Source organism: Muntiacus reevesi, chromosome 2 (assembly GCF_963930625.1).
Source record: "Muntiacus reevesi chromosome 2, mMunRee1.1, whole genome shotgun sequence".
Classification (NCBI taxonomy): Eukaryota; Metazoa; Chordata; class Mammalia; order Artiodactyla; family Cervidae; genus Muntiacus; species Muntiacus reevesi.
Genome location: NC_089250.1, coordinates 81,436,550 through 81,463,276, shown reverse-complemented (window position 1 = coordinate 81,463,276; position 26,727 = coordinate 81,436,550). Strand labels below are relative to the sequence as shown.

Here is a 26,727-nt window from a genome sequence, read left to right as displayed (position 1 = left end):
AGCTGACTTTCTGCATACCTATGAAAACTGAAACTCTGTCTCAGTTTGTTTTGTATTTGAATATTTATTTACTTACTTAATAATGATTTGAAGTTAGTAGTATTCTGTAGTTATGCCCAAGTAATGTGTTGTTGGTAATTGTATTTGGTCTCCTTATATTGATCCATAAGTTTTATGGAGAATTCATGGAGAGATTCGGATTTAAAGAGTTGCTCTTATTCTTCAGATATGTCTGAGAAATGTCTTGAAACCAAATGTATGTTTTCTAAGAACAGTTTACTCTTCCTTTTTCAGCTACCAGCAATGTAGGGCATTTGTAGGTAGGTCTCATTCCATAAGAAATGTGTTAATTTTCATATGGTGAGATAAATTTTTCTTGTTTCTAGAAGTCTGCAAAACTGATGGCATGAAAGAAAGGAGCCAAGAAAACCAGCCTAAACACATATGGAAAGTTGTATTAATCAATAACAAAAGTCTGACTAAAGAACAAGGTAATGTACTAGGAAAGTCACTTGAGCTGAACACAAATTCTTTTCCTCGCAGAAAAATACTCTGTCATTGTGGCTCATGTGGAATGAGCTTCAACTATATTTCAGAATTGGTTATTGATAAAAAAAACTCTTTAGGAAAAAAGACCAATGAATTTAATGCCTGTGGAAAATTGCTACTCAATATTAAACATGAGAAAACTCATACTAGAGAAAAAAATGAATTTTTTAAAAGTGGAAAAATTGTCAGTCATAATGAGGATTCTGTTCAGCTTGAGAAGATTCAAACTTTAGAGCAAAATTTTGCATATAACATACATCAAGAAACCTTCAATGAAAAGGTAGTATTCAATACATACAAGACAGAGATCACTGAAGAGAATGACTGTGCATATGATGAATATGGGAGAAGATTCTGTGATAGCTCATCCTTCTTGTTCCATCAGATAACTCCCTCAAAGGAAAATCACTATGAATTTGGTGATTGTGGGAAATCCTTATGTGCGAAGTCCTCCCTTTTAAAACATCATGAGGCACATTTGAAACACTGTGAATATGGTGAAAGTGGGAATAATTTCAGGAGGAAGTTCTACCTCTCACAGCTTCAGAAAACTCATAAAGGAGAGAAGCACTTTGAATGTAATGAATGTGGGAAAGCTTTTTGGGAGAAGTCACACCTTACTCGACATCAAAGGATTCACACAGGAGAGAAACACTTTCAGTGTAATGAGTGTGGAAAAACTTTCTGGGAGAAATCAAACCTCACTAAACATCAGAGGTCACACACAGGGGAGAAACCGTATGAATGCAGTGAATGTGGGAAAGCCTTCAGCCACAAGTCAGCCCTCACATTACACCAGAGAACACATACGGGGGAGAAACCCTATCAGTGTAATGCATGTGGGAAAAATTTTTATCAGAAGTCAGACCTCACTAAACATCAGAGAACACACACAGGACTAAAACCCTATGAATGTTATGAATGTGGAAAAACTTTCTGTATGAATTCACACCTTACAGTACATCAGAGAACTCATACAGGTGAGAAACCCTTTGAATGTCCTGAGTGTGGGAAGTCTTTCTGTCAGAAGTCACATCTTACACAACATCAGAGAACTCACATAGGAGATAAACCCTATGAATGTAATGCATGTGGGAAAACTTTCTACCACAAGTCAGTACTCACCAGACATCAGATAATTCATACAGGTTTGAAACCTTATGAATGTTACGAATGTGGGAAAACCTTCTGCTTGAAGTCTGACCTCACAGTACATCAGAGAACTCACACAGGGGAGAAACCCTTTGCATGCCCTGAGTGTGGAAAATTTTTCAGCCATAAGTCAACCCTATCTCAACACTATAGAATCCATACAGGGGAGAAACCCTATGAATGTCATGAATGTGGAAAAATCTTCTATAATAAATCATACCTAACTAAACATAATAGAACACATACAGGGGAGAAGCCCTATGAGTGCAACGAATGTGGGAAAACCTTCTGCCAGAAGTCACAGCTCACTCAGCACCAGAGAATTCACATAGGGGAGAAACCCTATGAATGCAATGAGTGTGGAAAGGCTTTCTGTCATAAGTCAGCTCTAATTGTACATCAGAGAACACATATAGAAGAAAAGCCCTATAAATGTAACGAATGTGGAAAATCTTTTTGTGTGAAGTCAGGACTTACTCTGCATCAGAGGAAGCACACAGGAGAAAAGCCCTATGAATGTAATGAATGTGGGAAATCCTTCAGTCACAAATCATCACTCACGGTACATCACAGGGCTCACACAGGAGAGAAGTCTTGTCAATGTAATGAATGTGGGAAGATTTTTTACCGTAAATCAGACCTCGCTAAACATCAGAGATCACACACAGGGGAGAAGCCCTATGAATGTAACACATGTCGGAAAACCTTTTCTCAGAAGTCAAACCTTATTGTACATCAGCGAATGCACATAGGAGAAAAACCTTATGATTGAAGTGAATATTAGAAATGTTGAGCCACAATTCAGCACCTACTCCATTTCAGAGAATTCACACTATGGAGAAAGCTCTGTTGACATACTGAATGTTTAGTAACCTTCATCCACACAACTGGCCTTATTTTACTCCAAAGTAATAACATAGGACCAATTTCTAGACTGCAGCAAGTATAGGGCAATTTGTTAACAGATAATATTCCACTGAATGTCATGTACTGGCATAAAACCTCACAGATTTTGTGAAAGTTCTAACAAAAATACTAGGTTATGTCAGAATTTACATAGGGGAGGAATCTGTCCATTTGAGACTTATGGATTGCAGATTTTCTTCAGAGGTAATATAACATCAAAAGTTAGAATTTGTGTTTTGGTACGAAACAGCAGATTGTAATTTATAATGCATATTGTGCAATGTAAAGCTTTAAAAACTAAAAAAAATAGTAAAATAGGTTCAAAAGAATTTGCAGTAGTAGTAGTGCATAGAATTCTGATGTGCCCTTTACAAAGCTTCTTCTAATAATAGTTACATAACTATAACATACTCTAATAACAGTGTTATATAACTGTAACATATTTATAGCCATAACAGGATGGTACCCTACTACTAAGTCAGATACAGACTTTATTCAGATTTCACTAGTGTTTACATGTGATCTTTGTGTTTGTCTGTGCATTTCTATGAAATTTTGTGGTTTATATATTTGAGTAACCGTCAACACAGGTTGTAAAATCAAAAAGGAATCTGGAGTCTGTATTACATGAAGATTACAAAGGAATCAGGATTTCACCACAGGAAGTTAATAAATATTATTAATTATTAATAATAACCATAGCCTTTGTGCTACCCTAATCCTGGCAATGATTTAAATATGAATGTTTTTAAAAGCAGAGATAAATTGAATAGTTAGGGCAGAAGCATTAAACACCAGTGAAGCATCCCTTAAGTTCACAGGACTTAGGTATGTACATTACATAAACTATATGTTTCTTAACAAAATGGAACTTAACATAATTGGGAATAGAAAATAGATACTCCTAGTTTAGCAGTTGTTACAACATTAGGCACATCTCCCTTGAATATAAGGCCTGGAGCAACAGTTTAAAAGGAAGCCCACAAAGCTCATGTCTAACCTTTTAAAACTTATAAATCAAAATAACTAAATGTTCAATAAAATGTATTCTCTGCATGGGAATATCTAGGTCCTAGTCCCATTGCCCTTTCTCTTTCACCCATAGCTCATTGCAGACCAAGATGTGCCTTGAGTATACATATGTAAATACTCTAGCCTTCAGCCTAAATTTATCCAGGCCCTGGGTAAGCAACTGCTTTCCAAGACAGGGTTCAGGAAGGAAGCCTCAGACTAGACAACATTCAGGGCTATAAATTAGACTGTAAATTCAAGGGTCTGATGTACCCTGAGATCTGGGCCCTTAATGACTGTTGATTCTGTGGGGAGGAGGACTGAGGCTGGAGCATGACCAGAATGGAGCTAGAGCAGTGCTTCTATTGATAGGGTAGAGGTGATATACTAAATTACATGATTAGATTATGTAAGCAATTACATTAGGCTAATAACCTAAGATTACACGATCTAGTGATTTCAGATTATACACAGAGTCTAAGCTTCCATTGTGGGAAACTAGAAAAAGAGGAGCAAATTAAGTCCAAGTTATAAAAAAACAAAAGAATAATGAGAACTTAGGCAGATATCAGAGTAATTGAAAACAGGAAACCAATAGAGAAAAATCAATAAAACCAAAAGCTGGTTCTTAGAGCAGGTCAATAAAATTGATAAATCTAGTCAGGTTAGCTAGAGAAAGAGAAGATACAAATTGCTAACATCAGGAATGAAAGGGAGCCATAACTACTGATCCCTTCAGCATCAAAAGGCTATAAAGGAATGTTATGGACAACTCTATACCCACAGATTTGATAACCTAAATGAAATGGGCCAATTCCTTGAAAGAAACAATCTGCCAAAACTCACAGAAGGGTAAATGTAAACAGGCATATATCTCAAGAAATTGAATCAATTTTTAATCTTCCAAAGCAGAAAGTATTAGGCCCAGATGTTTTTACTGATGAATTCTACCAAATTAAGGGAGAAATAGTATCACTTCTCTACAGTATCTTACATAATGTAAAAGAAGAGCTTTTACTTATTTTTTGAGGCCAGCATTACCCTAGTTGTAAAGCCAGGGAAAGACATTAGAAGAAAGCCAAGGTACAGACCAGGATCTCATGAATAGATACAGAAATCCTCAACAGTATGCTTGCAAATTGAATCCAACAGTGTATAAAAAGAACTACATGATATGAACAAGTGGGATTTATCCAGGTATCCAACATTTAATAATTAATGTAACCCATCATATCAACAGGCTAAAGAAGAAATATTATGTGATCATATCAGTAGATGCCGAAAAACTTTTCAAAAAATCTTAACATCCATTCATGATAAATAAAAAACCCAGTAAGTGAGGAATACAGAAACTTTTTACCAAGTTCCCTCAACTTTTTATAAAAATTTTTATAAAAATCCTACAGCTAACATCATACTTAATGGTGAGAAACTAGATGCTTTTCCAGTAAGATAAAGAGCAAGGCAAGGAGGTCCCCTGTAACCATACCTTTTCAGCAACCTTCAGGAAGTCCTAGCTAATGCAGCATGATAAGTAAGGGAAATAAAAGGTACACAGATTTGGAAGGAAGAGGTAAAACTATTGATGTTCACAGATAACATGATTGTCTATGTAGAAAATTCCAGAGAATCAGCAACAAAAAAATCTCCTGACACTAGAAAGCAGTTACAGAAAGGTTACCGAATATGATGGTTAGGCAGGTGATAAAAAGAAATGAGCTATCAAGTAACAGAGATACGGAACCTTAGATGCGTATGGCTAAACGAGACAAGTCAATCTGAAAAGGTTTTATGCTGTATAATTCCAACAGTAATGCATTCTGATAAAGGCAAAACTGTGGAGACACTAAAAAATATCAGTGGTTTCCAGGTGGTCAGGGTGAGGGTCAGAGCGATGAATAGGTGGATTACAGACAATTTTTAGAACAGTGAAACCATCCTATAGGATACTATAATGGTGGATACATGTCATTCATTTGTCAAAACCTACAAAGTGTAAAACACACCTACAAAGTGTAAAATACAATGGGTCAACCCTAATGTAAACCATGGACTTTAGTTGTAAAAATGTATCAGTATTGGTTCATCAGTTATAACAAATGTACCACACTAATGCACGGTATTAATAAGGGAAAAGTGTGGAGGGAGGTAGAGGTAAAGGGGTATGTAGGAACTCTGTGCTTTCTGCTAATTTTTTCTGTAACCCTGAAACTGCTCAAAAAAATGGAGTGTATTAAATAAACAACCCTGCCACATATTACTTTCTTATATATTTACAGAATTTGAAACTCACATGATTCAGTACCAGTTTTTCCATGGTGGGGGTGGAGTAGGGTAGGGAATGCATTCTTAGAAATCATATATTGTCAACCACTAAGGCATATTTTCGATTACAGCTTTCTGCTTTTCTAAGCCTTATCTTCTTTTGAAATTACCTTAAATTACTTACCTCTCATTATAACATCTTATTTCTGCACTGAACATGTTTCTGCCCTGCAGCTATAATAATCACTAATGAACATTTGGGTTGTTTTTGTAGTCTTCAGAGTACTTTAAATTATAGCAACTGTGGCTTGAAATTAAGGCCCAGTGTAACAGAGTCTCTTCACATCTGAAACTAAGATTTCTGATGGCCTAACTGCAGATTTCCCTCCCTATTCTCCTCCCCCAGGTCACTGTAGTCAGACAGTCCTCCTTCCTTATCTGGGGGACCAGTTCTTGGTTTTCCCTCAGTGGCAAGTTTCACTTCCCTACCAGCCCACAAAATTATTCTGAAAAACCATTCCCATCTTCTCACAGAAACTTCACTGCACCCTCTGCATACTACAGAGCCATGTCCCACAACCCCTGGTTTTCCCTTTGTTCCCAAGCATGATAACCTGTGTGACCCTGGTTGGTGTGTGGTGTCCTCTCGCCTGGCCTATGAATAGACATAACTAGTAAGCTTATGGAGATCTCATCTGTCCAGTTTAAGGTGTCACATGTTCCGCTACTGCATTACCCCAGGGCATGAATCCTGCCACCAATAGAGTGACGAGGAAGCAGTTAGTACAGCTGGGCATGAGCAGGATTATCCATCTAAGATAGGTCACCTGGTCACTTAGCTAATTGCTCTTGTCTAACAGGTTCTGTGATGTGGCAGAGGCTGCTTGGGATGGAACCACCAACTGCTGGCAGGCTTGCACTTTGGCCTGCTCTGCTCTGTGTTCTTTTCTGAAGGTTGCTATCTCTTCCCACTTAAGAGGCTCTTGTCCCTAAGAGAATTGTTCATTGGCTGTGCCCCCAGGGTGACTTGCCATGGGGTTCAGTCTGTTTGGCAGGTGGTGTCTGAGCTACCTGTGAGGCCAGCTGCTGGACTGTGGTACTTTCCCTTGTAACTACCCAGAATGTCCACATCATGGGTGATGTACATGGCTAGAAGTCCAGAATAACTGAGGAAATTTGTATGAGAGAAATAAGAGAGAAAGAAACCTGCATGGCAAAAAAAAAGACAGCCATAGCAGACAGAGGATGCTAAATCAGCCAGTCTCTCTGGGTTATGGGCCCAGCATGCTTTTGCTGCACCACCTGTTTAAAAGGTTCTGTGCTCATGGTTATAGTACAAAACTCCTATCCTGAGGTGCAGCACAGAGGTTAATTCAAATGCAGCTTAAGCCTGGGATCCTTGCACCATGTGAAGCAACCATTGCCACGGAGCAGGCCCCTAACCCTTTCCTGAAGAGAGAAATTTATAAATTTGATCAGAGTAAAGAGAACCCTCCTGAAGTGTAGCAAGTAACCACAGAAAGGAAATAAATGGAATGAAAGAATGAAGGGAGGGAGGCAGAGACGTAGATACAAGGAGAGTAAACAACAAAATAACTGAAATATAGTTCCATAGTTTGTTTTTGAAATTGAGATGTAGTTTCTGTACAATCTTATATAAATTATATCCACACTTTGACTCAATTATAAATCCAGAATATACTAAAATCATTTGTACAACAAAAGATAAAAGGGTGCTGTGATTGGCTTTTGTATCTTCCAAATTAACTTTAATATTAACTTTAATACTGAAGTGTACCATTGGTAAATTTTCATAGCCTTAATACAGGGCTCAAGTTACAGTTATACCTGGGTACCCCCTTAATCATGTTACCCCCTAAAATCTTAGAGGTGTTACCAAATATAAAATACAGTGCTATACTGAATATGTATATCCCTGTGATGGTATTTGGTGGCGGGGCTTTGGGGAGTGATTCAGTTAGGAGAACAGAGCCCTCGTGATTAGGGTTAGTGCTCTTAAAATAGAGACTCCAGAAAATTTCCTTGCTTCTTCTGCCGTATGGGGACTTAGGAAAAGACAGCCTTCTGTGAAGAGGAAGCAGTCCTCACCAAACAAGGAATCTTCTGGAGCCATGATCTTGGACTTCCCAGCCTCTTGAACTGTGAGAAATAAATTTTTGTTGTTTATAAGCCACCTGGTCCATTGTATTTTATTATAGCAACCCAGGGAGACTGAGTCATTTAGGAACAAATAGGATGTTTCGTCTTAACCAACAGAACTATTGTCTTAAGTTTCGCATGGTCATAACACCCACTGACTTAATTTTAGCATAATCCCCTAGAAAGCATGGATGCTCTGATCCAAAGAATAATAAAATTAAATTTTTGGCACTTACAGATTGGATTGACAAAAGGAGACCCTAGTGTACCATATACCTCAATTGAAACCATTGTAAATACCTACCTAGAGAACAAGTGATCATTGCCACTATTTCTCTGTTTAAGGATCCAGTATAGCTTGTTCTTAGCCTGGAAGTAATGATGGTGCTTCACAGTGGGTTATTAAAACCTTAATGCTATGGCCTATCTGCTAAGAACCTAGTACCCAATGTTACTGAAATTACTGTTTCCATTCAAATAGCAAGTAGTAAATATTTTGTGATTCCAGCTTGGCTAATATGTTCCGTTCCGTGCTCTTTTTAACACCCTGTCAGCCACAGTTTACCTTCACCTCCAAGGGACGCAAGGCACCTTTAGCAGGCTACCCATGGGACACCTGAACAACTCTACCATTGCGCAGTCTTTGCAGGCAGTGTCCTAGCCGCATCCAGTTTCCTCCACGAGCCCAGGCATGACATGACATTGATGATATCCTCCTCTGAGGAAATTCATCTCACAGATTCATTGAGGGCATATAAATACTCACAAAAAGAGCATAAGTTATTTCACCACACAGAGATCTGCCCCATCAGTTGAGTTCCTGAAAATCACTTGTAAAGCAAAGGCTGTTTCATCCCTGATGCTGTCAAGAAGCAGCTACAGACTGCTTTTCATTTTCTGTTCTTAATACTCACAATGTTAATATAAATACATCTTTTAGTCCTTTTTGGGCTCTGCAGGCAACATATCCCCCACTTAAAGTTTTTAATTTCACTGATGGTGTTACTTTCAAATGCCCAACTTGTATAGGGCCTCCTCCACAAACAGGCTTAAGAATCGATCTGAATTGAAATCAATAGGCACTCCCATTAGTGCCCTCAAAGACACTCTCACTGTGGAGACTTTAGCAGCCTCTTGTCTCTCCTGCAGTCCAAGAGTACAAGGAATATCATGCTGGTGGGTGAGACATTCTGTAAATCTGTTGGTGTTGGTTTTGACAGATGCATTGCAGGCAGGGAAGGCAAATGCATGTGCAGGGTAAATATCTTTGATGGTAGGTACAAAATACTGTTCATTTTGTGATGAGAATGGTCTAATGCAATCAACCTGTAACATGGCTAAACCGATCCATCCAGGGAACGGTGCCAAGTTAATTGTTGGTCTCTACTGTTGGCAGATTAATCTCTTAACAGTGACATTAGCCAGATTGGTCTTACTGAGTGAAAGTCCACTTTGCTGAGCACATGTATAATTTCCTTCACTGCTGCTGCAGCCACTGTGTTCATGAGCGCATTTGGCAATGACAAGTGCCTGGGTGATGGACCTGACTGATAGGAGATTGGCATCACAGAATGTGTCCTTCACTTAATGTTTCAGTCCTATGATGAGGTCACCCTTTGGTGAGCATTCACATGGTACACAAAGACCTTCACTCTCCTCATCTGGAAAGGTTTAGATGTGCACCCCTTCCCCTGAACTCCCTTTTGCAGGTTTTCCAATGTACCCCTCCTTAGTCCTTGATCATTTAGCCAAACCATTAGGCACTGTGCATAAATAAGTGTTAACTCAACTTCAGCCATTCCTCCTTCCAGGCAAAATAAATCAGGTGATTTCACTACCGACTTTCAGGACCATCTCAGAGTGGGGCTGTGGTGCTGCGTACTATGCAGAATGATCTGATCCAAGCCTGAGTTTTTTTTTCTTTCACTGGTCAGCTCGTCATAGGGAATACCTCATGAACCCATAGCAGTGGATTGAGAGGGGTGAGGGGTTGCCTGATAGATGTATTGAAAGTATTTATAGGTATTGAAGATTCAGCTCCACTGAATTCTGTTATTTCCCCATCCAAGTTTTCAGGATTCTTTACAAATCAGTGCCCTAATTTTAATTTTAATGAGACCATATAAAGTTGGAAATTCAATGTACATAGTAATTAAGCCACCCAACAGATTTGTCACTGGATTTCTTTTCATAAATCTCAGCCCTGCAGCTTTAGGGGATGAGGTGCTTTCAGAACTATCATTGAAGCTTTAGGGTCTGTTTGTGGATCTTGAGCTGGGAATTTAAATTCCTGAGCTTCTCATGTTGTTTCCCAACATTGTCCAACACATTTAGAATAAACAACCAGTTTCATACTCCTTTTGTTCACTAAAATACCTATGAGAGAAAATCTTGCATTCCCAACAATTTGCTTTCTAAACGCACATGATAATAGATACTTAGAGATAATCATTTGAGTAACTGTATTGCCACTGCACATCATGGACGATGAGTGCCTCTTACAACTGAAACAGGATCTTTAATGGTTTTAAATCTGACTCTAATCAGATTGGTGATGGTTTAGTCACTAAGTCATGTCCGACTCTTGGAACCCCATGGACTGTAGCCTACCAGGCTCCTCTGTCCATGAGATTCTCCAGGCAAGAATACTGGAGTGGGTTGCCATTTCCTTTTCCAGGGGATCTTCCCAACCTAGGAATTGAACCCCGGTGAAGCAACACCCAATTTGGTACACATTTGTGATTCAGGAGGATTTAATTAGAGACATAGAACCATGAGAGGAATGTATGTCTAAAGGGATTTATTACAGGGCTTTGTCTTTCTACAACTGTGGGAACTGGTTAAGCGGTGTCTATGAGGTTGTCTCCATGCCTGATGAAGACATCTGACTAAAGTGCTCAGGGCAGACAATAAGGAAAAGGAGATGGATGTGACATGAAGGAAAGCAAAAACAGATGAGGACTCACAACCATGAGTAGTGCCGACAAGGAGGGGCTAAACCTGGAAACAGTTCTTATTGCCTCTCGGATTGGTATGGAGTCCTTCAGAAGCTGGGTCTCTCAATTAGTGAGGACATCGCACGTATCTGGTGTGAGCATCAGAGATGCCATAGGACCTATATGGAATGGTCATAGTTCTAGTGGGGTCTCATGCCAGTGAGGTGGTCAGTAGATCAGCAGCAACATGTTACGAAGATACAAAATGGCTATTACATCACTTACACCCTCCAAGTCTTGCACAAGAATATCTTTTATGGCCCACCCTAATGGGAAACATACAGAAAAGGGAACTCAGAAATGTAGTTGAGCCTAGTCTAGGTAACACATTACTAAGCAACCACCTTGGCCTATAAAGGAACTGTGAAATCAGTTCAGTGAATCAGAGCTAATATTTTTAAAAAACGAAATAAAACATAATGTCGGAATTCATTAGAGATACTGGTAAATAGTATTTTATGAAAAATACTTACAATCAGCTGTATATTATCATGGACTGAATTGTTTTTCCTCCAAATCTATCCCAATGTGACTATTTTGGAGATAGGGCCTTTAAAGTGGTAAAGTGAAATGAGGTCATAAGGGTGGGCCCTAATCCAACATGACTGGTATTCTTACAAGAGAAAGAGACACCAGAGACAAGTATGCATAAAGAAACGGGCATGCAAGAACACAGAAGGCAGTCATCTGCAAGCCAAGGAGAGAGGCCTTGGGAAAACAAACCTGCCAACACCTTGTCCTTGGACTTCCAGTTTCCAAAACTGAGTCAAATAAAGTTGCATTAAGTCACCTCATCTGTGGTGGTACTTTGTTTTGACAGCTGAATGTTTGTGTCCCCTCCTCTCACCCCTAAATTCATATGTTGGCGTCATCTTCAGTGTGATGGTGTTAGAAGGTGGGGTCGTTGAGAGGTGATTATGTCTGGAGAGTGGAATGCTCATGAATGGGGCCTCACAGAGCTCCCCAGCCTTTCCAGCACATGAGAATGCAATGAGAAGGTGCCATCTGTTAACCAGGAAGACTGTTCTCACCAGAATGCAGCCATGCTCCTGCATTGGCCTTGGACTTCCTGACCTCCAGAGCTGTGCAAAATAAAGTTCCGTTGTTTATAAGCTATCCAGTCTGTTAGTAATTTGTTATAGCAGCCCCAGTGGACTAAGGCAGCAACCTTGGCAGACTAGTACACATGTGTACTAAAGATTGAATCAGTCTTCTGGCAGCTTTTAAAAAAGAAATTAAGATAGTTTTTTTAGAGAAGTTTTAGATTCATAGCAAAATTGAGGGGAAAGTGCAGGGATTTCCCGTTTCCTCCCCCTCACACACATACACCCTCCTGTTATCAGCATCCCCCAGCAGAGTGGCATATATGTTACAATTGATGAACCTACATTGACACATCATAAAAGTCTATCAATTACATTACATGTCACTCTTGGTATTGTGTATCATATGGGTTTAGACATGTGTTAATGACATTTATCCATCCATCATTATGGTACCATAGTGAGTATTTTCACTGCTGTAAAAGTCCTCTGTGCTGTCTTTTCATCCTTCCATCTCCACCCCAACCCCTGATCTTTTTATTGTCTCCATAGTTTTTCCTTTTGTGTTAACTTTATCCCACTTTGATGTTTCAATTTTTTTGTCAAGTTGTCATTTAGCATACAAAGTATTTTAATATGGTCTCATTATTCTGTATTCCTCAATAGAATATAAACTACATTCAGAGCTTGGAATTTTATCTACTTTACGCACTACTATGAATCCAGTGCCTAAAACTGGCATGTTGTTTTTCAACTCAATGAGTGTTGAATGAATGAATGTATTGGATCATGAGTTTAATGTATTTGTTAAGTAAATTAAAGTTGAAGATACTTGCAAGCTTTGGCAATGTCTTAGAAAGAAACATAGTCTTATACAATCTAGCCATTGCTTTCCTAGGTGATTACTCAACTTATTCTAAAGCTTACATTAACACAAAAGCAGGCATAAAAATATAGCAGGTTTAATATTTCCAAAATTAGAATTAACCAAGATACCTCTCAGTAGGTAAATGGATAAGCAAAATGTGGCACATCTACACAATGGAATATTGTTCAGTGATAAATGAGGTGTTAAGTCACTAAAAGTTTTGATGTTAACTTAATAAATGATAGAGGTATAATTGCCTGTAAATTAGAAAATTGTTACCCATCCCATTTAAAACATGCATACACTCCAGAGATCAAGTGATTGATTTTTAAGAAAGTGGCTCACAAGAAGACTGCCAAAGGCTCCAAGTGAGAAGTGAAAGTGTTAGTCACTCTGTTGTGTCCAGCTCTTTGAGACAGCATCCGTATCTGTCACTGTCACTTCAAGCATATAGAAGGGGGCTATCTTGGCATGCTCCACACCACTGAATGCCTAGAAACTTCACTAAGGTAGAATTCCCCTGAATTTTTTCAGATTTATTTTCCACCGTTTGACATGCAAATACATTTCTGCCCTTTTCTCTTTCTCTCGTCCAGTGACTTCCATAATGCAAAGCACATATTGGTTTTTCATCCACGGATTGTTGTTAAAATTGGTGTTTCTGTGGGGAGAGGTGGCTGGAATTTTATTTTTGCTATCTTGCTAACTTTCCATTTATCTAGATCTTCAAAAATCTTTCAGTGACATTTTCATTGAACTAGTCTTGTACATATCTTTCACTTTTCATTGTAGAAGTATTACACTTCTTTTGTTATATTCACTCAAGAATTTTTCTTTTGATGCTATTGCAAATGAGTCTGTTGTCTTAACTTTGTATTTGGATTGCTCATTGCTAATGTATACAAGTTCCATTGATATTTATATTATTGATCCTGTATCCTTAACTTTACTTAGCTCATTTATTGGTTCTAATATTTTTCAGTGAGTCCTTGAGCATTTTCTACATACAAGGTCAAGCCATCTGCATATAGCAATAGCATTACCTCTTTATTTCCCATCTTATGCCACTTACTCCATTTTCTTTCTTAGCTGCCCTAAGACCTGCAGTACAGTATTACCTAGAAGTGGTAAGAGTAAGAGCAAATAGAAATGAAAAGAGGATTAATGATAGAAGAGATATCTCCACTTATTTTTCTTAGAACATTTTCTTTTGTAAATTTGTAACTGTAAATGCTTTATCCATCCCTTTGGGATGAATATGAACCTTTTAAAAAGCCTTTTGGCAGTTTTACACCCCTACAATATCTTTTTCAGGAAGCCTTGGAGTTATCTCTCTCTTTTTTTTTTCCCCCCAATCTCTACTTTTATTGTCTAATTAGATTTTATTTCCATCTGGACAGCTTACTTTTTATTGGTGCGTGACGATATGGTTTGTTTTTTGTTTTTCCATCTGAACCTGGATGAAAAGAAAACTCAGTTCTGGGAGGGACTGTCAGATAAGGGTACAGAATATGGTGAAATGGTGCTCGGTATCCTCAAAAAAATTAGCAAAATCAATCCTAGAAGAGCCCTTATTTACCCTCTTGCTAGTTAATAAATAGACTGCTGGGGAAAGGGAGGAATAGATTCATGGGCAAAGAAGAGTCCAGGTGGGATGAGGAAAGCAGGGACAGGCGTGTCTGCCCCACTCTCTCCTGCTCTCACTTACACCTATCCTCTAAATAAAGTAGTAGTAGACTTTACTGCTAAGTCACTTCAGTCATGTCCGACTCTGTGCGACCCCATCCCTGGGATTCTCCAGGCAAGAACACTGGAGTGGGTTGCCATTTCCTTCTCCGGAGTTATCTCTTTGAAGTGTACCCTTCCAGGGTGTTCACACTCTCAATTTCTGTTTATGTAGGAGGGTAGAAGCCTAACTTCTTCTATGGGTGCCTTGCTCCAAGTTGCAAAACTATCTCCCTTCATATAGATATGAGAAGCTTCAATTAACACAGATGCTCACCCCAATTACTGGATGAATTTAGGGTAAACTATGATAAATGATGGTGTCAAGTCCTCTTACTTAAGGTTTAGTTATTGTTTATCTTGAGAACATGAGTTGTATCCAATCAGCTTTATAAAAGTGTGAGGTTTCTTTCTGACTTTGTAATCTCTTAGCAGACTTCCTATAGTGCACATCACATTCTTCTTTTATGATTATTCACTAATAAAATTCTTTTGTTTTCTACCTTGGTAAATAGATTTTTGTGTTGGGAGAAATTTTTAATTATATTTCTTCGGCAATTTTGATAAGAATGGGATGAGTCTGGTAGTTCCTGATTTGAGCAGATCAGCTGAAAGTCTTGGCCACACAACAGTCAGGTAAAAGACCCTAAATTATAAATATTCTTCCTCCTAGCCCTCTGTTCTTTTGGAATACTATCTTAAAAAAAACCACCCAAATTCAAGATTTTACTTTTGAATAATTATGGGTAATAATAGGCTCCAAAATCTCATCATGATCACTGGATGGTTGGAAAATATGGGAAGCCAGTAATGTTGCCTGCTGGTCTTTTTTTATTTTATTTACTTATTTTTTGGAATGATCAAAGATGTATTTGTAAAGTTTTTTCATGACTTCATTCTAAATATACAGAATAAAAAATGGTGTCAGCTCATTTGTGAGACACCAATAAGATTTTCCTTATACTGTCTCAAAATTGAAAGATCAGTTTCCCAAGAGGGTGTGCAATGCATCATAAAATGGCCTTTTTTCGAAGGTGGGAGAGGAAGGGTTGGGCAGGATGGCATATTAAATTTTACCATGATAGACATGTAAGACTGGTCTCTTTTTAAAGCAGTTAATATCTGTCTGTCGCATTTGGAATTGGCATACATATGAGGTTCCAGTCCTGAAGTAGCCAGAGGACAATTTTTGCAGTTTTGCAGAGGCTCTTAGAAGGGGGTCTATCCCAGTAAACGAGTTGCTGATATTTATGGGATGAATATAATTCTAACCATTCCAAGAGGAAATTTAAAAATTATTTGGATAACCAGAAGAAACTATTGAAAAAATTAAAGAGAAAATGCAAGACAAATACATTTTCTCTCTCATAACCCTGCTTCTCCTCACTCTGCTCCCTGGATGTCTTTACCCCTCCATGCCTCAGACTGAATCAGGGGAAGAGGGAGGTGATAATCTTTCAGATGGGTGGTTCCCATCTAGGCACAGCTTCTTTAACTGGTAATAAATTACCTGCTCAATTTGAGGACACAGTTAATGTACTTTATGGCCTAGACTGAGTCCACTTCATGTCTTAGACAAGGTGACTCCTTCAGGAGTCCCTTATGCTCCACACACTGCATAGCTATTAATAGAAAGCCAGAAATGATAGAGCATCATGGGAAGATTAAGATTTCTGCATGGAAGGCAACAGGGAGAGTAGCTATACTAGTCACTTGGAAAAAAGCAAAGAAACAAGGTGTTGAAATAATGTAAACGCAGGAAGGGAAACCAAAGTGCCCTGATTACAGTTTTGTTTTGTTTTGTTTTGGTCTCAATGTGAAGGAAGCCAGCCAGTCTATTTGGGTCACCAGCAGCACCGATGCCATTGAGAAGCTACTCAGGATGCCCATGTAATTCCGATGCCTTTATTACCAGCTGATGTTTCTTATTTAAAGGCTTCTTTCCTCCATGCCCCAGAAATTTACAAAAGTACACCTCAGTGCGTATTCAGTTTACAGCCCACACATAGGAATATATACTGATTATTAAATGAAATTGAGCAACCAAGAACTGCATGGAATTCTGCAGTTAGAAGATTTTGCTCCTTTGGTAGAGCAATCACTTTGGGGTCTGGAAGATCACTACGTCAGGGGAAGCTATCTGGCACCCCACCCCTCGCATCTATGGAGTAACCAGGGCAGTTACGAACTCAGAAAAGGATTGCTGACAGCTGTACTTGAAAACTTTCCAAAAATGTTGAGCTGGGCGATGTTGCAGCAGTGCACCTAGAAGACATGGGAGTCCCCCATTGATTTTTATCAGTGCTTTGTTGAGGCTTTCTCAGAACTCCCTGGTTGGAACTTGGGGTCAGATCAAAACGTGCTCTAGTTTTAGCAACCTTTGTTTTGACTCTTGCCAGCTATCCAAATCCAAATTAAGGGAAAGTGGTAGGACGACAAGAACGGACAGTCAAATCTGAGCAGCAGGTACTCAATGTGGGGATAATCTAAAGAAAGTCATCCAAGAAAAGAACTGAAGACTTCTGTGTTGGCTGATCAGAACTCTTTACTAAAGGGAGAAATCCCTACTCTGGTCAACCCATGAAGGGATCAGAGGAGGCAGGGTCTGGAGGAGGCAGGCACTGCAGGGACAAGAGAATCAGGAGAATGGTGAAGAACAAAACCCTCCAGCTAGGAAATCCTTGGCAAACAGCTCAAAATGGATAAATTGAGAGAATCTCAGAGGTGGGAACTGGTGAACCATATGTGTCAGTAACTTTCCTCAGGCTAATCTCTTTGCCTGTTCTGATAAAAGTTCTGCTTATCCTGCAATTTCCTCAGGAATTTCTCATTTTCCATCTGGTAACAACAGATGGTTACACACTGTTAGTATTTTGCATCATTCTACTTATTCCTTTTCCTCTACAATTCCCATGCAGTTAGGTCCTTTAACTGAGGGACACGTGTTCTTGGTTTCTCCAAATCCTTCTATAAACCTGTTGAGGAGATACCTGTTGTGCAACTAAAGGCACAAAGGAGCCTGGTAGGCTGCAGTTCATGGGGTCGTGAAGAGTCCGACACGACTGAGCGACTTCACTTTCACTTTTCACTTTCATGCATTGGAGAAGGAAATGGCAACCCACTCGTGTTCTTGCCTGGAGAATCCCAGGGACGGCAGAGCCTAGTGGGCTGCTGTCTATGGGGTTGCACAGAGTCAGACACGACTGAAGTGACTTAGCAGCAGCAGCAGTCACTAAATCATGTCCGACTCTTTGCAACCCCATGGACTGTAGCCCACCAGGATCCTCTGTCCATGGGATTTCCCAGGCAAGAATACTGGAGTGGGTTGCCATTTCCTTCTCCAGGGGAACTAGTACAATAGAAAGAGATAAAATAATTTTTTTGATTAACAGGAATTCAGATTGAGATACAGTAATTGAAGCAGAAGCTGTAAATACCCTCCATACCATCATCATTCTTTCAGGTCAAATGACCTAATGTAGTACTGGCAGAGTATTTTCTGATTCCAAAGTTGCAATCATAATTTCAAGTGCCAAGATAAAGTCCACTGCAACAACAAAAATAATAGCTTCACTTATGATTACAGAGATTATCAGTGTTTTAATAGCCTCATTTTTTTTTTCAGCATAGCCACGGGTGCAAGCAATTAGGATGTAGAAAATACATATTTCCCCTTGCTTCTACACTGCTTTTGATCAATGTAATACAAATACAAATTTTGGTGGATGTTTACATAAAGGTGAAGACATGTTTATTCCGAGGATAAATAAAGCATGAAAGATTATGTGGAAGGTGTTGACTGTCGGGCCACATTCTTCATAATACTTGCTCTTCAAATAGAGATATTTTTTCTGTTGATATTGAAGTAATTGACATGAAATTGTTCTCTTACTTCAGCATTTATACTATTAACATTTGAATTGAATGATTAAAGGACTTTTGTAATTTTTGTTGGCAGTCAGTATTCTTCATTTCTCTTGCATTCAGAAATTCATTGACACTCTTTAACAAATACAGCTGGAAGAGTTCTCAGTTTTAATATTTAAAGCACTGAAATATTTTAATTCTCCAGAAAAGGCCCCAAATTCTTATTTAACTTTTTAAATATTCCATTAAATGAAGCTAATTGCGGTATCCCTAACAATAGAATTATGGAAATTGAGAGAAGAGCAATTTCTCCTCTTTCAATAATGATTATAAAATGATTATGTGGATAATCATTATTGTACTTGCTATGACTGTATTTTGAAATGAGTTTCATCTCTTAAAGGATTTGATTTTTCTACATGGATGTTACTAACTGCTTTTCTAGCATATGGACAAGTGAAAGTATCATAGTGTTAAAAGGGAAAGGAAAAAACTGACAAAAAGTTTTTTTGTTAGTGGACATGTTAAAAAAATTATTAATCAGAGAGATCCAACGTGATCCTGAAGAGTGGAAAAGGCAAGTTGTGCCATGAATGATGGTCTTATGTGTTTAACAAATCAAATTTGAAGAGCAGTTCCCAGAGTTGTTAACTTTATGCCATTATATCTGTTTATAAAGCTAAATGTGTTTTCTCATTAATGAATGTCCAAAGGACGAAATAAGTGAGATACTACTATGAAATAAGTAACATATAATGAAAATGGAACCATGTAAATGGACAGTCTCTGGAATAAATTATGTAACTCAATTCTTCAAAACAAGGAATCACTAAGGAGAGCCAATATATCAGAAATTTAATTGATGAGAGATACATAATTTAGATACTTAAAATTTATTTCAGATGAACAACGAATAAAAGTGTCTCATGACTTGTACTTTATTTGCTAAATCTGGCAATTCTACTCAATGTACCCAAAATTGCAGAGCCTTTTTTAAAAACTGAAGTATAGTTGATTTACAGTGTACTTTCAAGTGTACCACAAATTGATCCAGTTACATATGTAAGTATATATATACATGGGCTTCTCTGGTGGCTCAGTCGGTAATGAATTCACCTGCAAGGTGGGAGACCTGGGTTTGATCCCTAGGTTGCAGAAAGATTCCCTGGAGGAGGGCATAGCAACCCACTCCAGTATTCTTGCCTGGAGAATCCCCATGCACAGAGGAGCCTGGCAGCCTGCAGTCTGTAGGGTTGCAAAGAGTTGGATACGACTGAGTGACTAAGCACATCCATATATATATATACATACATATATATATGTATACACACACATATGTATACTTTTTCTGATTTTTTCCATTTTAGGTTATTACAAGATACTAAATATAGTTCCTTCTGCTATACAGTAGGTCACTGTTGATCTATTTTATACGTAGTTTATTTATTTTATATATAGTAATCCCATATTCCTAATTTATCCCTTCCCCCCTTTCCTCTTGAGTAACCATAAGTTTGTTTCTATCGCAGACCCTATCCTAATTGAGATGGGAGAAATATCAACAACCTCAGATATGCAGAAAGTGAAGAGGAACTACAGAGCCTTTTGATGAAGGTGAAAGAGGAAAGTGACAAAGTTGGTTTGAAGATCAATATTCAAAAAACGAAGATTGTGGCATCCAGCCCCATCACTTCATGGCAAATAGAAAGAGAAAAAATGGAAGCAGTGACAGATTTTATTTTCTTGGGCTCCAAAATCCCTGGGGACAGTGACTGCAGTTAAAAGACACTTGTTCCTTGGTAGGAAAGCTATGACAAATCTAGACAGCGTATTAAAAAGCAGAGACAACCCTTTACCAACAAAGGTCCATACAGTCAAAAACTGGTTTTTCCAGTAGTCAGGTACAGATGTGAGAGTTGGACCATAAAGAAGGCTAAACTCGGAAGAATTGATGCTTTCGAGTTGTGCTGGAGAAGACTCTTGAGATTCCTTTGGACTGCAAGGAGATCAAACCAGTCAATCCTAAAGGAAATCAACCTGAATATTCATTGGAAAGACTGTTGCTGAAGCTGAAGATCCAATACTTTGGTCACCTGACTGGAAGAGTCTGCTCTTCGGAAGAAGAGCTCTGCTTTCCCTGGTCCTGGGAAAGACTGAAGGCAAAACGGAGAAGGGGGCGGAAGAGGATGAGATGGTTAGATAGTATCACCGACTCAACGGGACATGCATTTGAGCAAACTATAGGAGATACTGAAGGACAGCGAGGCCTGGAGTGCTGCAGTTCATGAAGTCGCAGAGAGTCAGACACGACTTACCGACTGAACAACAACAAGCTTTCAAGAAATGTACTGTGCCTTTTCTGGGACAGGACGCGGCGGCAGCTATGGCCTTCTGCGCATGTGCGCTCCCTCCTCCCCCTCCTCTCCCTGCTAGCCTGCAGGTTCCAGTCTGCAGCTGCAGTCTCGCGAGGAGATGATTCCGGAGCTTCGGGCGTCTGGACCCGACCGTTGAGCAGGTCGCTTCGGTGGAGCCCCGCAGAGTTGAGACAGGCGACCGGGGGGTAGGTGAAGGAGGAAACGGCTTTGTCTTCAGACTCGGTGTGACTCTGACTCCTAGTGAGGACCAGCACGTCCCAGCGCTTGTTACCAGGTGAAGCTTGTTTTTTCTCATTTTCAAGGTGTGGGGTGGTCTGAGACCTTGGAAGACGGCGCAGAAACTGGCTTAGGGCTCCCAGTAGATGTGCACTTTTCTTCTCAGCGGAGAAACTTATTTTTTTCCCCACTCAGGGCCTCGCCTGGTTGCCTGTGGTCAGCTTTGCCTGTGCCCTCAGTAGCCCTACTTGGCTTTTACAGGAGGTCCCACTTTAGTTCTTGGACAAATATTCTGACCCTCTTAGGTCCACCTTTCTTGCAACAAAACAACTTTTTGTGGAGTAGAAAGGGTGGTTCCGGGAGCGGGAGTCTCTAGCAGGACAGTCAGTTCGCTTGGGACCTCAGAGGAGCAGACTGGTCCTCCTGCTGGGCCAGGTGGTAGTGATGGTGGAAACCTTGGGCCAACTTTCTGGACAAAAGGGACAGAAGGTGCTACTGCCTGGGAGGTTGTGAAGGCATCCTGTGGAAGGAAGAGCTGGCCAGCCACAGGAGAGGGTATTTATTTACCTTCTTGCTCCCTTCACTCTTTACTCCACTTGCTGTATTCTGAGCTACTCCTGCACTCAGCACAACTAGAGACATACCTGATGTCCTCTCTGTCCTGAGCTTGCAGAATCAGAGGTGGTGCTGCAAGACAGGTTGTTAAGACTTGGACTTAAGATGGTCTTTTTATGTTTTACTTAAAGCATGGAGTTGCGTTGGTGTGGGCAGGAAGTGGGTAAAAAAGTGGTTAGTTTACAATCCTACATTTTGTTATGGCAGAATCAAGGACAGCCATGGAGTCTCTTGATGGTCCAGGTAGGTCTTTTCTGCCTTAAGAACACAGAAGTCAAACCCAGTTTCTTGTTTTTAATTAAAAAATACTGTTGAGACCGGAAACCAAGTTGAGTAAACTCTTCCCCCCCCCCCACCCCATGCTTTTTTTTCAGAACATTGTTGAGATTTTCTAGTTTGTAATGAACATTATAAATTTTTGTGCTGAATATTTTTGCTCAGCATCAGTTTTAATGTTGTATTCTTTGGCTTTTCCTAATTGACTCAATTAGTTTAATGTGTTGTTCACATTTTCTCTATGTTAGAGCATACACTGTTAACAAATGAGCAGAAAACAAATGCTTTTACATTTGAAAACTAGCTTGTCCAAGTATTACATAATCACACCAGAGTCATTCATGGGCATGGAGTGCTCCCTCCCTTACTGTTATCCTTTCTGCCCCTTCTCAAGGCATCTCCCATTCTAAGATGTTATGCCAGCTACTAGGGTGGAGCTTTTTAGGCAGGTGATATCACCCATGACCTTTCCTTCTTTCTCAGGTGTACTCTCTCAGCTCTCTACATTCCTCCAGAAGCAACAGAAAATGATCACATCGCAGGTGAGTTGTTTAATTTATGCACAGTTTTGCTTAACAGTGATTATTTGAAGTTTATACCATGCCTATACATTCATTTGAAATAGTAGAAATAAATGTTAACATCAGGGAAAATATAGAGCACAAGTCAGCAAGTTACAGCTCATGGGCCAAATGAGGCATGCTGCCTGTTTTTTTTATTTGCCCATACACTAAGAATTTTTAGATGATTGAGAAACAAATCAAGAGTAATAGTCTGTGATGTGAAAACTGTGTGAAATTCAAATCTCAGTGTCTGTAAAAATTATTACTGAGACACAGCTATGCTGTTTTATTTATGGCTGTGACTGCCTTCAGATTACAAGGGCAGAGTTGAGTGATTGTGACAGAGACAGCTCACAGACCTGAAATACTTACTATGGACGTTTACTAAAAATGTTTGCTGACCTCTGATATAGAAGAGCAGATCAGTAGTAGTACAAAGATGCTGTGTAGGTAAATGCAGATCCTGTGATCTTACTGAGTGGTGAAACGGAGCCATAAAAATTTTTTTTTGATAGACTTCATTATGTGATGTTGTGAACCTTCTTTTGACAGTTTTGCAGTTGCATAAAGAAGTGGTTGGAATAAAGGGAATGATTCTTGTCTATTCCACAGGAAAAGTTAAGGGATATCAAAAGAAAATAGGTGATAAATAATTCAAGTGAATTAGAGCCAGCATTAGGACTCATGGTTTTTCAAAGAAGAGACCATCTGGATAGACCAAGTGACCTAGGTTGTTTAGTAGGAGGAGACAGGCTTTGTGACGGTCCTGAGGGCTGGGCAAAATCTAAATCTTTGTAGAGTCTGGCAAGGGATTCTTCTTTTTTAATTTTGGTAAAATACACGTAGCATAAAATTCACATTTCAGCCATTTTAAACTGTAGAATTTAGTGACATTTTGTATATTAATGATGTGCAACCATGACCACCACTTACTTCAAGAATATTTTTGTCATACCAAAAGGAGACCCCATACTGTTTAGTCTCTAAGTCCTGTCCGACTCTTTGCAACCCTATGTACTGCAGCCCACCAGGCTCCTCTGTCTGTGGGATTTTCCAGGCAAGAATACTGGAGTGGTTTGCTATATCCTACTCCAGGGGATCTTCCCAAGCCAGAGATCGAACCTGAGTCTCCTTTACTGGCAGATGGATTCTTTACCACTGAGCTACCAGCGAATCCTAATAAGCAGTACCATCACTTAATAAACAGCTATTCCCCATTCCTCACAGTCCCTAGCTACTGTTAATCTATTTTCTTCTTATGGGTTTGCCTGTTCTGGATAGCTCATATAAATGGAATCATGTAGCCTTCTGTATGTGACTTCTTTCACTTAGTGTGTTTTCAGGACCCTTCCATGTTGTAGTTTGTATTGTTACTTCATCACTTTTATGACCAAATAAATATTCCATTGTCTATACTACCTTTTTATCTATCATTTGATGGGCATTTGGGGGTGACTCCATGTTTGGTTATTGAGAATAGTGCTGTGAGCATTCATGTACAAGGTTTTGTTTGAAGACCTATTTTCAGTTCTTTCCTAGGAGTGAAATTGATGAATCATGTGATAATTCTATGTTTAGCTTATTTTGAAACTGGCAAACTTGTTCCACAAGGTCCCTTGCCAAGTCCATATGAATTTTATGTTAGCTTGTCTGTTTCCACACAAAAAGGCTGCTGTGTTTTTGGTAAGGATTGCATTGAATCTATAGACTGCTTTGGGAAGTATTGCCACTTTAAGAATATTAAGTCATAGTATCTATGAACATGAGATGTTTTTCCAGTAAGATTTTCTGTTTTGTAGTTTTCAGAGTACAGATCTTACATGTTTGCTTAAATTTACTATTAAGTGGTCTTTTAGATGATATTGTAAATGGAAGTCTTTTCTTAGTCCCTTTTTGATTGCTTATTGATGGTATGTAGAAATACAACTGATTTTTTGAGTGTTGAGCTTATACCCTGTTTTGTCGAATTTGTTCACAAGTTCTAATGGTTGCTTTGTAGATTCTTTAGAATTGTCTATATATGCAGTCATATCATCTGCAAATAGAAATAATTTCATTATTCTGTCCAGTTTGAATACCTTTTATTTATCTATTTTTTGCCTAATTGCTCTGGCTAGAATTCCTAGTGCAGAGTTGAATATAACTAGCCAAAGCAGGCATCCTTGTTTTTGTTTTGTTTAACATCTTAATGTTCTTAAGTGTATAGTTCAGTAGTGTTAAGTTTATTCATGTTATGGTACAATCAACCTCCAAAATATTTTCATCTTACAAAACGGAAACACTGCACCCATTAAACAAAACTCCCCATTCCTCTGTGCTCCCTGCACCCATTAAACAAAACTCCCCATTCCTCTGTGCTCCCTGACCAGTGAAAGCTCCATTCTACTTTCTGTTTCTGTGAGTTTGACTACTCTGATACTTCATGGAAGTGAAATCATACAGGACTTGTCTTTTTGTGACTGGCTTCTTTTACTTAGCATAATGTCCTCAGGGTTCATCCATGTTGTGTGTGTCAGAATTTCCTTCATAATATTTCATTGTATGTATATATATGACATTTTTGTTTATTCATTCATCTGTTGATGGACATTTGCTTCTGCCTTTTGGCTGCTATGCATAATGCTTTTATGAACATGGATGTACAAACATGTCCTGAGATTCTGCTTTCAGTTCTTTTGAATAAACACCAAGAAGTGGTATTACTGGGTCACATGGTAATTCAGTTTTTTTTTTTTTTTTTTTGAAGAAAACCATGCTGTCCCTCACAGAAGCTGCACCCTTTTATATTCCCACCAGCACTTATTCTTTTCAGGTTTTTAAAATAGCATCCCTCATAATAGGTGTAGGTAATATTTGATAGTGGTTTTGATTAGCATTTCCATAATGATTAGTGATTTTGAGCATATTTTCATAAGCTAGCTAGCTACTTGTATATATTCGTTGGAGAAATGTCTTTTCAGGTCCATTGTCTATTTAAAAATTTTGTTGTTGTCATTGAGTTGTAGGCATTCTCCTCAAACAGCCCCCAAACAGATCAAAACACAGTTCTTTGAAAATAAGGTACATATAGGCATATCTTATTGTACTTTGTAGATTTTTTTAAATAAATTGAAGTTTTGTGGCAATTCTGCATTAAGAAATTCTATTGTAATATTTTTGCAAGACCATTTGCTTACTTCTTAATAACACTCAACAACATTTCCAACTTTTTCATTATTATTGGGTTGGCCAAAAAGTTCATTCAGGTTTTAACATTACCTCTTATGGAAAAACCCAAATAAACTTATTGGTTAACCCAACAGCAAAATGGCTGTCTGAGGAGGCCTTACAAATAGCTGTGAAAAGAAGGGAAGTGAAAAGCAAAGGAGAAAAGGAAAGATATACCCATTTGAATGCAGAGTTCCAAAGAATAGCAAGGAAAGATAAGAAAGCCTTCCTCAGCAATCAATGCAAAGAAATAGAGGAAAACAATAAAGTGGGAAAGACTAGAGGTCTCTTCAAGAAAATTAAGAGATACCAAGGGAACATTTCATACAAAGATGGGCTCAATAAAGGACAGAAATGGTAGGGGCCTAATGTAAGCAGAAGGTATTAAGAAGAGGTGGCAAGAATACACAGAAGAACTGTACACAAAAGATCTTCATGACCCAGATAATCACGATGGTGTGATCACTCACCTAGAGCCAGACGTCTTGGAATGTGAAGTCAAATGGGCCTTAGGAAGCATCACTACAAACAAAGCTAGTGGAGGTGTTGGAATTCCAGCTGAGCTATTTCAAACTGTAAAAGATGATGCTGTGAAAGTGCTGCACTCAATATGCAAGCAAATTTGGAAAACTCAGCAGTGGTCACAGGACAGGAAAAGGTCAGTTTTCATTCCAATCCCAAAGAAAGGCAATGCCAAAGAAAGCTCAAACTACCGCACAATTGCACTCATCTCACATGCTAGCAAAGTAATGCTCAAAGTTCTCCAAACCAGGCTTCAACAGTTAAGTGAACCATGAACTTCCAGATGTTCAAGCTGGATTTAGAAAAGACGGAGGAGCCAGAGATCACATTGCCAACATCCGCTGGATCATCAAAAAAGCAAGAGAGTTCCAGAAAAACACCTCCTTCTGCTTTATTGACTATGCCAAAGCC

At 38.9% G+C, this 26,727-nt stretch overlaps 2 protein-coding genes and 1 long non-coding RNA gene across 5 annotated transcripts in view; 2 read left to right on the top strand and 1 right to left on the bottom strand.

Moving 5' to 3' along the window:
* Positions 1-12,657, top strand: part of ZNF33B (zinc finger protein 33B) — a 60,319-nt gene extending 47,662 nt beyond the window's left edge. Inside the window, exon 5 of one of the 2 annotated variants that reach the window (XM_065922228.1) lies at positions 390-12,657. In XM_065922228.1, coding sequence (XP_065778300.1) covers positions 390-2,473 — 2,084 coding nt within the window. In that variant the 3' untranslated portion in view covers positions 2,474-12,657. Of the gene's footprint in view, positions 1-386 lie in introns of both variants that reach the window. The other variant, XM_065922227.1, reaches the window with a different exon arrangement.
* Positions 12,658-20,259: 7,602 nt separating this feature from the next.
* On the bottom strand, positions 20,260-20,934 carry LOC136159721 (uncharacterized). The gene is made up of 2 exons (XR_010661505.1): positions 20,858-20,934; positions 20,260-20,695 (listed from the first exon to the last, which is right to left on the bottom strand). It is a non-coding gene; the product is annotated as an uncharacterized lncRNA (long non-coding RNA).
* Positions 20,695-26,727, top strand: part of LOC136159716 (zinc finger protein 37A-like) — a 39,118-nt gene continuing 33,085 nt past the window's right edge. For both annotated transcript variants that reach the window (XM_065922234.1, XM_065922233.1), the window contains exons 1-2: positions 20,695-21,191; positions 22,508-22,566. In XM_065922234.1, the coding sequence (XP_065778306.1) occupies positions 22,552-22,566 (15 nt within the window). In that variant the 5' untranslated portion in view covers positions 20,695-21,191; positions 22,508-22,551. The remainder of the gene's footprint in view (positions 21,192-22,507; positions 22,567-26,727) is intronic.